Here is a 12,333-nt window from a genome sequence, read left to right as displayed (position 1 = left end):
TTGATACTTTGTGATAATTAATGTAGGAGAGTTCTTAATTACTCAGATGTTTTGGTTAAGAGTTAGAGAATGCAATTGGAGAATATGTATGAAAAGATCTTATTGATTACTTGTATCTTACATTATATGCTCATAATCATATCAAAGCATCGAATTGGGCGATAACCGCAATCAATAGTTTACTAATGACAATAAAAAAAACACTAAATGAAGGGATAATATTACTATAAATTGGATAGCTTATTCTCATTCTTAAAAACAATATTATCACCTAGAGCAGTAAAAGGAGCACTAAAAATATTGAGAGAGAATGGTATAGAAACTTCTAAGCCTCAGGGAAATGCTCTGATCTTTTTGTGGGGAGATGGAATCATATGTCAGTTTGGTTAGATAGATAGTGTCCCAATTGGCAGGACTGGGCTAACTCTGAAGAGGTTCTGACATATAGTATATAGTCTTACAATTTCATAGGATGTTATATTTTCTACTGTTAGGCATAGTCTAGTTAAGGACACATAAACAAACACAAGATGACAGAGACAATGGAAACATATCTAAGACAACAAGGTTGCATGGTTTTATTTGGCGAGGAAAGAATCTGACAAGCTTCCCCATGTCTCAAGATAGATAAAAAAGAACACTATAATGAGTATAATTAAATAACCAACCTGTTTGAAATCAATACCATGATTCAAGGGTTAATTACATATAGTCTTCCTCATTTATTTTTTTTCTTGTAACACTTTATCCTCTTCAGCTATCTAATATCTTCCCCACCCACCTCCTGACTGTGTAGATAATAAAATATTAAACGACCATTATACTCAAAATTGATCAGGCAAATTTTTCTCAATGGAAAAATCAAACGAACAACTAATGGAAGGGCATTCGGGAGGTTTTACATAGTTAAAAAGATCAATATGTTAGAAATAGTTTAGGCGGTCTAGATGTAATTATCCCTAAAAATAATAGCAAATAAAATAAAATTTATCCAAGCAAATATCTAGGTTTAATTTAAATAAAATTCCTATGAGGGTCCAAATTTTGGGTACCCTTGGATTAATCTCTCTCATAATGTGAACTTGGAGGAATTGCATAGCTTTGCTGAGACAGGAGGAGCCCATTCATGTGTAACTAAGTGACTGCATATTCTTGGCAATCTCAAAATTCAAATAGGACATGTGATTCTTGGGGCAGGTCCATGAAAACATAGTACAAGAAATTAGTTAGCATTCAAGAAGGGGACCATTTATTTAAGCATGGGATTGATCAAAAATATTCTTTAGGGATTATGTACAAATCAAGGGGGCAATTGAATTCTAAGGGAATTTATTAGAATATATATATATATATAATACCATACTTTTATTTTCCATTTATTTTATCAATCGATCTTGCTTAGTGGGACAATTACTGTATTGATGAGTTAAATTAACTGTATACACATAATGATTATAATACTCCAGTGTAAGCGAAACCATCTCTCTTTCGGAGACGTAGACAATTGCCGAACCATGTAAATTTATTTTATGCATATTTTTAATTTCCTTAATTTTTACTATTTTTCTCTAGTCCAAACATTGGATAATATTCATTATTGTGGTGGTACTTAATAAAGAACTACTGATAGCCAAACAATACCAAAGGCATAGATGGGCAAAGTCCTCCCTCTAATGACAGACATGATTGCTAAAAGAAGTGGAACTTATAACCTATGAATCCATCTATACCACAATAATGTAACAAGTCACATGATGCCATGATAGCAGTACTAGTTACAGGATTGGGGTTACCTTAGTTGAATATAAGGATTATATCAATTATAATACACTTTCTTCTTCTTCTCCTTCTTCTTCTACCATTACTACTACTACTACTACTACTTCTCCTTTGACATTAACATTTAAACACCAGCCTATTATACTAGTAACAATGGAGATGTGAGAGAATCCAGGGTGTGAGGACAAGTGTACTTGAGACCATGATAAAAGGAAAGGGAGAAGGCAATGAGAGATCATGTGGAGCTCCAAAGGTTGAAGAAGAAGCACCCATGTGGATACCATGTGAAGTAACAATTCTTTCCTTTTGCTAAAGCCGACTAGGGGTTGAAGAAAAAGGGTTTTGCCACCACGCCACCATTACCATGTTTCCCGGATCCTGCCATCCCACTTTTCCCACCACTGACAATTATTAGGCCACTACAATAATCATAGAGATTATACATAGATTAAGCATGAAGATTAGTTGTGAATCGAAAGCATAACAGAGGCGACTCTGAGGCCAGGCCTGGCTGGCTTTTCAAAAAAAGCTTAAACCGTTAGAGAACGATAATCTCTTCTTCTTTTATATCTAACCCTTTCGAGGCTCGAGATAGTTTTATAGTGCTCCTTAGAGAATTGTAGAGAGAAATGCAAATTATATATATATATAACCTCAATCTTCATGATGTTATTCTCTAGTCTTGTTGGATTACATAACTTGCTTCTATTCCTTTAGATATTTGATAACAAAAAAAGCTAGTAAGGGGGTCATGTTATGTACAAGACACATGCATGGAGATGAGGTCATTGTTATTTGTATGTGAGTGGGGATTGGGTAGCATGTGCATGCATGTGGTCTGTCTCTTCCCATGAGGGCCCATGACCCAAAGTGAATTGGTTCTCTACTCATTTCTTCTCTTCCAAACTCCTAAGATTTCTCTCTCTCTCTCTCTCTCTCTCTCTCCTCCTTCCCCTAGTATTTTCTTGGTTGCTGATCCCATTATTGTACTAGTGCTTTGAAAGCCTATGCTAAACTCAAGAAGGACACTAGATTATATAATCTAACTTCACTTTGTAACATATTGAGGACAAGCTTACTATTCTGATGACCTTGATCAAGCAATGTATAGAGGTAGTCTTGTCTCTTCTCACTCTACAACTTGATTATGAGAAAAATTAAGGAAGAATACAAACAAAACAAAGATAAAAAAGTAAGACAATACATTACAAAATGAGAAAAAGTAATGGACCATGGTTGTAATTGGCTCACATGCAATGCTAAGGTCACATGCCATGCTTTTGGAGTAGAACTCGCCTTCATATATCTCCATATAACTAGCACAGACCTTAGCATCCCTTCCTAGTTTTCTCAATCACTCACTCACACACACACACACACACACACACACACACACCATGCAAGATCCTAACTCATTCAAGCAAGCTTTCGTCAAGTACATGCTCATGGGCCTCCAAGCATCTCGTGTTTCATCCAAGAGCATGAGCTTACAGGAGAGAAAGGAAGCCATCAAGTCCTCTGCGGACATCGCCATGGCCTTCGCGAGAGGCGGCGCAAACTGGACCAATGCACTCATCACAAGCCTCTCCAAGAAGGAGCAGTCTCATGCACTCTTGAGAAGCATCACAGGGAAGCAGTATGAGAGGTTAACCAAGTCATGCTACCTATCATGCAATGTGCAAAGGAGTAAGAAGATCTTGAGAAGATCTTATCGGATTTGTTCGTCCAGGAGGAGTAAAGCTCGACATGCGCCGCCCCGTAGGTTAGAAGCAAATGTTCTTGCTAGGAGTATGGCGAAGAAGAGGACTCGAGTTCTTAAGAAGATGATACCAGGGGGTGAGTTCTTAGATGGACTCTCTTTATTAAATGAAGCCTTCGATTATGTTAGTCATCTTAGAGCACAAGTTGATCTCTTGCAATGCCTTTCAAGAGCCACAGAAGTATCAAAGCTCAGGTATTTTTTTGCTTAGCTAATCTATCTATCTATCTATTAATCCATTATATCTTCTCATTTCCTTTTTCTCAGTTTTGATTTGTGAACTTAGGGCCTGTTCTGAATGCACACTGAAAGAAATGGAAGCTCCAAATGTTGGTAAGTGAGAGCTTTTTTCCCAGCAGAAGAAAGGAAAGTTTTCCAGACAAGGCAAGGCTTCAAATGGCATTGAAACTACCAGGAGAGATTAATGGTGATGAATTGAATGCCATTAGCCTAGAAACTTGAGGAAATTAGTGTCTGAAGCCAATTCCAAATTGTTAAGGTTTCTGTAAGATATTAATCTACTGGAAGGAAAGAGGTTAGGGTTTCCAACAACTGAAGAAACCACCTCATGTATGAAGAATTGTAGTCTATTTCTTATTAACACATATATATTTGGTATGCTAAGATTAACCATCAATTAGCTAGGCCATTAATCAATATACTAATTAGTGGCACAAAGTTCATTTCAACTTAGAAAATTCATTGGTTTCTTTCCCAGTATATTTTGCAATAAAATATACTCACTAGACAAACCTTAAAGATTAATAGATTTCTAGAAAGATTGAAAGCTTGGTTAGTGTGTCTGCAAACTCATCACCTCTATGCAATAAATATATATGTTTTATTGATGAAAAATCATAACTATAATGATCAATTCAGATATCAGAAATTAGACCTCTCTTTTTTTTTCTCAAATTTTTCACTCTAATTAATACTAGATTATTCTTCTTTCATTGCTCTTAATTAAATAAATCTATGTTGTAAGAGTTAGTAATTACTCTCTTAAAAGAGAGATCTACTTTCCTGAGAACTGGCTCAAACTTTTAGATGCTTGATTGGCCAAAATGTTTGCAAATTTCTCTAGATAATTAATTAACTCTTGGGCAAGAGATTAAGGATAAAGAGTATGAAATCTTCTTTTCCTCATGAACAGTAACATCACTATTTGGTTCCTTTTCTTTCGTTAGATCGTTATGAGCATGATTTATAATAAAGAAAGATATCAAGGCATAGATTAATTTCAATATGATGTTATTCCAACTATTATTCTAGTTCTTTATAAAGGCTGATAGCTGGGTATATATATATATATATATATAGATATGAAGATTAATGTTGGGCTTCAATTGGGCCGGCCTAAACTAAACTTTATCAAAGGCACCCTACATTTTACCTTTATTATCGTTTACACCTTGTTATATGGATATTTGTCAATTAACCCCTGTATTTTACTTAAAATGACTCAAAAATATGCTGCCATTAGTTTTTTTAAATTGTAAGTTACTAAATAGATGAGTTAAAATAACTATAGATGTAAAATGACCTTACTACCCTGGAATAAGTTTTTTTCAGTCCTTTTAAGTTGTAGGGAAATTTATTAGAAACGCCCTACTTTTATCTTTATTAACATTCACATACTAACATATGGATATTTGTCATTTACCCCCTGCATTTTACTTAAATGGCTTAAAAATATTCTGCCATTAGTTTTCTTAACTGTCGGTTGCTATATATGAGTTAAAATAACTATAGATATAAAATGACATTAATATCCTTGAATAAAACTAAATGGAAAGCTATATTTTGAAGTCAAATAAGGGGTATTTTAATTTTATAAAAGGGTCAATTTGTTAAAAAAAAGCCCTTAGTCCTAATAGTTTATATACTCTTTGCATATAATTTACATATATAATATTTGAATGTGTAATTTAACAAAAATAAAAAGCATACATTTTATATAGTATTTATGTATAATTTCAGGATATGACGATCTTTTTGTTTTACTTTACTAGGGCAAAGCTGTGAAAGAGATCCGAAAACATAACTCGAAAATTGATGAGCTTAAAATTATTAATACAATAATTAAATAGTCTTTTTCATACAAATTGCCCAATCCCTATCTGATCTGTCGTAATTGTTCCGAACTTCTCTGTACTTTTTAACCTAAGCACTTAATCTCTCTGCGATTCATATCAAAGTGCAAGATTTACTTTGCCGTCGATGGAAAGGTGTGGCGATAGGGATATTTTCTTCGTATAAATATTATCTTATAAAAAAGTTGGTGAGAGAAGTTGGTGCAATTAAGCCAAACAACTATGAATAAGTACATTTTCTCTAAGGATAAAATATTTATACAATGGATTGTGAACGATAGATTTTTAATAAATTCGCCTCGATTTTATTCGATTAATCTAGTCAAGATTATGACATGTCAGAGCAATAGCATAACTAAGTTCCATGTTAATTATTGCACCGGTGGATAGTGTAACACCCAATGCATGCACATAGTTTCATGTCATTGTCCTGAAGGTTACATGATATGTTCATAATGCAACGGCTAACCGTTGGGATTGCGCTGCATGCATGCATGCATGCAGGGTGAGATATCCAAAATAGATATCGTAATTGTTTCATAGTTGCTTAGGTTCATGCATGGTTAGTTCTCATACTCTTCTTTTGATTACTAATTAATTGGATTAACTTGAATGTTGATCATCATTGTAGGATTACTCGATAATGAATCTGATCAAATTTGTCTAAAATTAATGAACTTGTTAGTGCTTATTCTTCTTTTGTCTTTATCTTATACCACCAAATTAATAGAAAAAGTTATAGATTTGTCCTCTGGAGGACAACACTCAAATTATATTCATTTCTTTCTTTCAAAGTCATGTCAAATATACTCTCTCATCTCTCTCATTTTGAAAGGAATCATACTGTAATTTTCTCTACCATTGCAAACAAATATGCCTGCAAAAATATACTCGCAACTATGTCGGCACATATATGCAAAAAAAGTTTGTCTGCAATGCAATGCAATGCAAGGAAACAAGTGCACACTATATGATAAATAGTCTGCAATACTTATATAAGTTTGCATTATATTTAAATATACATAATAATTTATCTATAGTGATTGTTAAAAGTCTTCTCGAATAATGCTGAATTGCTTGGTAAAAAGCTTGCATTGCCTATATAAGTCTGCATTATATTTAAATATAATTTTTAAAATCTTTAAAATGAAAATTTTACATATGTTACCTATAAAACTTTTATTTTAAAAATATTTAAATATAAAAGATAAAAAGATATTTTTATTCTAGCTTTTATATATTTATCTTAGTTAAAGGTATCTTTATCTTTTTTCTATTCAATTATTGAGACTTAAACTTTTATAAAAACCAGGAGCATATCTATCGAAATAACATACCTATTTGAGAGGTATACATATAAATATCAACTTTAATTGGCGCAAAAGCAAATAAATATTTTTTAAGAGCATACATGATAAATAAAATCTTCTTATCTAAGTCCTCTGATTGATCCATTTATATCTTTTACCAATTAAGTTGAAAAGGTTGCAGCCCAAAGAGACAAGATATATATATATATATATTATTGTGGTCCTACTGAATTAAGACATGCATGCATGCAGTTGGAGTTCTTCATGCCAATGGAAAGTTATGCATTCCCTAATAGCAAGCGGCCTTTATCTTTTAGGGTTGGTGGTTTCCATGGGGGTGTCTATGTGATCATATATATGTCATGCTTTGAAGTAAATGCAAACGTTATCACTATGAGTGCGAATCCCTTTATATAGCATGAAACATATGAAGAAGAAGAAGCTAAACAGGAGATTTCTGATGATGGATAACAGTTACTGTTATACTTTAAAAAAAGAAGGAAGAAGGAAAAAAGAATAAGTAGTTAGCGGTGTTTCACATGTAATGTCTATCGAGGTGATCATAAGTTATAATTTACCATTTTCTCTAAAAGCTTAAGCTGACAAAGATCGAGCAATAGCTTCAGTCATTTATATTTTAGCACTCCTTCCTAAATCTAAGTTTGAGACATTTTAATACGTTGAACTCAATTAAGACCTTCGATCTGTTCCAAAACAGTGATATTATACCATCTCTTCTAAAAGATTAGATTAATTAGTAACAAGCATCCTTATGTTAATCCACTTAGCTAATAATTACTATATAGATAAGTTGAAATATATGCACAATGATCATAAAATCCCTATTGATATGAACCAGATCTAAAATGATCCGGACTTAAGAAAATTATGAAATTTAGGTGGCGATAGTCTCGTGAGTCAAAGTTCCAATGGCTTTAGTTTCACCTAAATCGGAGGTCAAAATAAAAAGTTAAAAATAAAACAGTGAAGATAGGTAATATTTAACATTGCAGCGGTCGTCGGAGGTAAAGTGGCTATTGGAGGTGGCTAGGATTTGGAAGATTGGAATACTTCTAAAGACGAAAATAATAACTTGGCTAAACTTAGATTTATTCCATTCAATGATTATTATCAACATATGTCCACTTCTATTTATAGGAATAAATATCTTTAGCGGATCGGATACACATCGCGAATTATCTGATTTATTTGAAATTCAAACAATAAGATAAAGCTAACTAACTAACTTAACTAAATCAGTCTTTTTTATTAATCCTTCGTTTCGCCACATATTGATTACAAATGTGGAGAAGTTGTAAATATCAAAATTGTAGATCTAGAGGTTTGAGATTTTATCCAGCTGGTTTGATATTATTCTGACATCTGTAGAATATTCTACGAATATTTTATCGAAACTGCGTAGAACTGAATTAGCTTAACTAACAAATTATACCCTAATAAAACTCTAATTAAAATAAATAAGCAGAAAAGATAACTAGACTCAATCCATTGAGTCCAATCTCCCCTTGATATGATCCAATCTGATCTGATTTGCATCACCCACTTAAGTTAACTCATCTTAATTATTCCCTCGGGTAAACAATTTTATTGAAGGGTAAATATTTTTCTTTTTATTTTTAAAAATAATAAAATATTGTCTATTAGGTTAGTAGGTTAGTAGTAGTTGAGTTAGATTTAACTTAAGATGTATTGATGTAATAAAAGTAAAATGCAGGAATCGATTTAACTCATAGAATCCTCAAGCCAACAATGACTTTATAAGTATATAACTTTGGCAATTCCTCCTAGCTCCTTAGAAAAATCAACAACGATTTGGTAGGATCTCTAAAATAGTTACATTAATTTCTTTCTATTACAACCATCACAGATTAGTCTTTTAATAAAAATCTTTACATTGGTATGGTGGGAAAAGGAAAATCTATGTTATAGATCAATGGCTGAGATAGACGCCTCCTCTCTTCTGGGAGGTTCTTTTAAAATTACCAATGTGTAAAATGGCTTTTAGCTGGGATATTTTCATTTTCACTTTTTTTTTTATGATGACTCCCTAAACATGTTTCTTTTTTTTGTACATAATAACTCTCCGGACTTTTAAAAATACCTCACTTGGATCTATCCGTTAGGAATCTATTATATATTTCAAAACCCAAAAGATGTTACATGACAAATATATGACAATTGTACCTCTCATACATGAGCAAGTCATATGCAAGTTATGAGTAAATTTTAGATGGATAAAACTACCCCTATTCATCCTCTCCCTCCATAGCTGCGGTCACTAATTCTTACTTAGCTCACCACCTTAGCCGTCGCTTCCATGGCATTGATCGTTATCGCCTCCTCCGTAGCTCAGTGTTAGTCAGGAGTGGCATGCTGAAGCTTAAACTCTGATTCACCGTGCTCATCTTCCACAGCTCCGAGATCATGAGTAAGATTTGCATCCTCTTCGACTTACAACTCCGTCAAGGCCCCCATCAAAGTTATATCTTGGACTAGCATAGTTTCAATAGCTATACCACCGCCTCCAGCAACTACGACCAATTAAGGCAAGACAGATCCGCCCACTTCTCTAAGACTTGATGGCCATCCCAAGCAAGGCTATAAAGGCCAACATCACCACCTTGGAGCCCCTCGTCCTCTCTCTCAACAAGCAACTCCTCGACCACTTCTACATCCTTTGCGGCAGCTGCGTCGTCATCAATGATCTGGAGAAGAACTTGTAGCTCCTCACCGTCCATGTCGACCTTCATGATGACCCTCCACCAATTCGGGAACACCACCTTGAGCTCCATCTAGTATGAGCTCGCCTACATCGAGACCAAGGGCCACATCTGAAGAGAGAACAAGATCTTGTAGATCGCCATAGGGAGCGACTTCAAATGCAATAGCGGAGTTGATTGAGGTGAGTTGGCGACCACGACGATCGACACGGTGAGTGGATGGAGTCGGGGAGGTGTTGTCGTCAATGGACATGGGGTGGAGGGGGTCGTAGGTTGTTATTGGCGGTAGTAGCAGCTAAAAGTTGAGGGGGTTGAGGTTGGTGGGTTGGGGCAACACGAGGGAGGAGTCATCTCGAAACTATTAGGGAAGGAGATGGGGCTGTTTGAGGTGGGCTGGTAGCGACAACAACCAGCATGACAAGTAGGGAACTAGAGAGGAGAGGAAGAGAAGTGGAGAGGCACGAGGGCAATGAAGGAATTAAAAAATTTAATATTAACCAAGCTACTTAACTATCCCATCATGATAAATGGAGGGGCAATTTGATCAATTCACCGATTCCGTCAACGACGTTTGGAGGGTGAGGTATTTCTAATAGTTATGGAGGTCATTATATACAAAAAAGAAGAAGGTTATTTTGAAAAAAATATATAATATTTCAAGAGGTGAAAAAGAGATTATCTCTTTTTAGTAAGTTTATAACTAAGGATATAGTTAAATTTATATAACTACTAAAAATCATTATCTTTCTAGAGTTTGGCTATTTAAGGTCTACCTCTAATTTTCTTTATGCATCTATTACACTTCAAAATTAATTTAAATTCCCGACTAGCTAAGTGTAACTATTAATAGAGATAGCAACTTTCGAGCAAATATTAAAAAGATTTATATATAAATCGCTTTTTAGTTGAACAGTATATACTTTATGGCTATTTGATATCTATCAATAAAGCTCATCCTTTTATGTTTTACACTTACCTCTATTAATATCTATCATCTTCTTTTAACCTAGAAAATCTTATACGTCAGTGCTATTGCAACAGCATTTAAAGGACACTACAGGGCCCAACTAGCATTGGTATAATCGAATTTGGGTCATAAATGAGTTTGACTAGAATCAATCTATTTAAAATTAAAATAAACATATAAAACGATAATCTATTTACAACCTATATAACTTGTTTTAATAAACATGTCGTATTTATCTCAGCTTGAACTCAATTTAACCATATCCTACCACATAGCTACCTCTAGAACTTGTTTATCCTACCTAATTATTGAAGAGGGATGACCCTATTGTCCAACATAGTACACCACCCTCTTAAATGATCAAGAAAAATAATAGGCCATTACAAATGTAACCAAGTGGTTGACTTTCTAGAAGATCAATTGCAAGTCTAATCCTTTTTATTAAACCCTAACGTCCAACTCTAACCTAACCCACCTCTACCTTTAAATTGGGTTGGCAATCAATCTTGGTCCATGCCTAACAAGAGAACAAGGATGGGAGTAAATGGCACGCAGTTGATGTGACCGTGTATGTCATGTAGTCGAACATATTCCTCTTGTCTAAATATTCCAAATGCTATCATGTTAGTGGCGTCATTCATACCTACATGCATCGCCAATTCAGCACCACCATGGATTAGCAACAGTAGTAATCTTTCAGCATCCAAAAATTAATTACAATCCTCGGCTGGCCGTATATGGTTGTACAAGGATCTTAATTCGGATAATAACAATATTGATACAGAATTTTACATAATTGCTGTTGAAATCATTGCATTCTTTTATTTAAAGATGTCATTTCGTTTGAGACATAACTTTGATCTAACTAGTATTTTATCTTTATATAAATTATTAAAAATAATTTAAAATTAAGTTATTTGGTGTTATTATACTCAATATAATAATACAATGAAATATATATGGTAGTTCATAGAAGAGGTATTTTAGTCATTTATATATATTTATTAACTTTAATAAGATAATCTTTTAGGAATATTATATTAAAAATTAACTATAATGATAATTCTGAAAGAACCAAAAGATTAAATCTATTTAAAACCCATATTATTTGCATATAATGTCTAATTATATAAACACATTGCGTACAAGTAACATGTGTTTTAGTCCATATTTGCTAGTGTGATTAATCATAACATGAAATTATCTTACGAGAATTATTCCAAAAAATAATATTATGCATCATTGTTTGTATACAGGATCAAAACCAACATAGATTCATAGAGGACCACCTTTCCTTTCTTTTTTCTAGTGGTTGTCTTTCAACATCATGTCATATATTTTCCTTGAAGACTAGCAAGTAAAGAACAAAGACATATATATTTGAATGAGGACTAATGGGGAGGTATTTAAGAGCAGCATGTGTCCTCCTGAGGTGAGCAGTGGAGCTTAATTTGCATACGACTTCCCTTCTTCCCTTCTTCTTCCTTATTTCAACTCATTCATTTTGATCATTTATTGGGTCTAAGATAGTACAGATGACAGCTCCAACAACACATTGCCACCTACTCTCCCTCATTTAAAGCTAAGCTCTTGATGCAACCCATCAGGACTCCTCTCTCACTCTCTCAGCCTCTTTTCATTCTCAACATCCTATTCAATTAAATGCAAGCGGTTGCTTCTTTCT

The 12,333-nt window shown here is 33.9% G+C and overlaps 1 protein-coding gene across 2 annotated transcripts; it reads left to right on the top strand.

The window, feature by feature from the left end:
- Positions 1-3,128: 3,128 nt before the first annotated feature.
- Positions 3,129-4,156, top strand: LOC140767511 (transcription factor IBH1-like 1). Of its 2 annotated transcripts, none has more exons than XM_073107444.1 (2): positions 3,129-3,733; positions 3,825-4,156. In XM_073107444.1, the coding sequence occupies exons 1-2, from the start codon at positions 3,177-3,179 to the stop codon at positions 3,877-3,879; spliced, it is 612 nt and encodes a 203-aa protein (XP_072963545.1). In that variant the 5' UTR covers positions 3,129-3,176; the 3' UTR covers positions 3,880-4,156. The 2 variants fall into 2 exon arrangements, with proteins under 2 accessions (XP_072963545.1, XP_072963546.1); XM_073107445.1 differs by having other exon boundaries at positions 3,806-4,156.
- The last annotated feature ends 8,177 nt before the right edge of the window (positions 4,157-12,333 follow it).

Source organism: Typha angustifolia, chromosome 9 (genome assembly GCF_048772165.1).
Source record: "Typha angustifolia cultivar Huaian chromosome 9, ASM4877216v1, whole genome shotgun sequence".
Lineage (NCBI taxonomy): Eukaryota > Viridiplantae > Streptophyta > Magnoliopsida > Poales > Typhaceae > Typha > Typha angustifolia.
The sequence above is the reverse complement of the archived record's forward strand: the minus strand, read 5'-3'. Positions and strand labels throughout refer to the sequence as shown.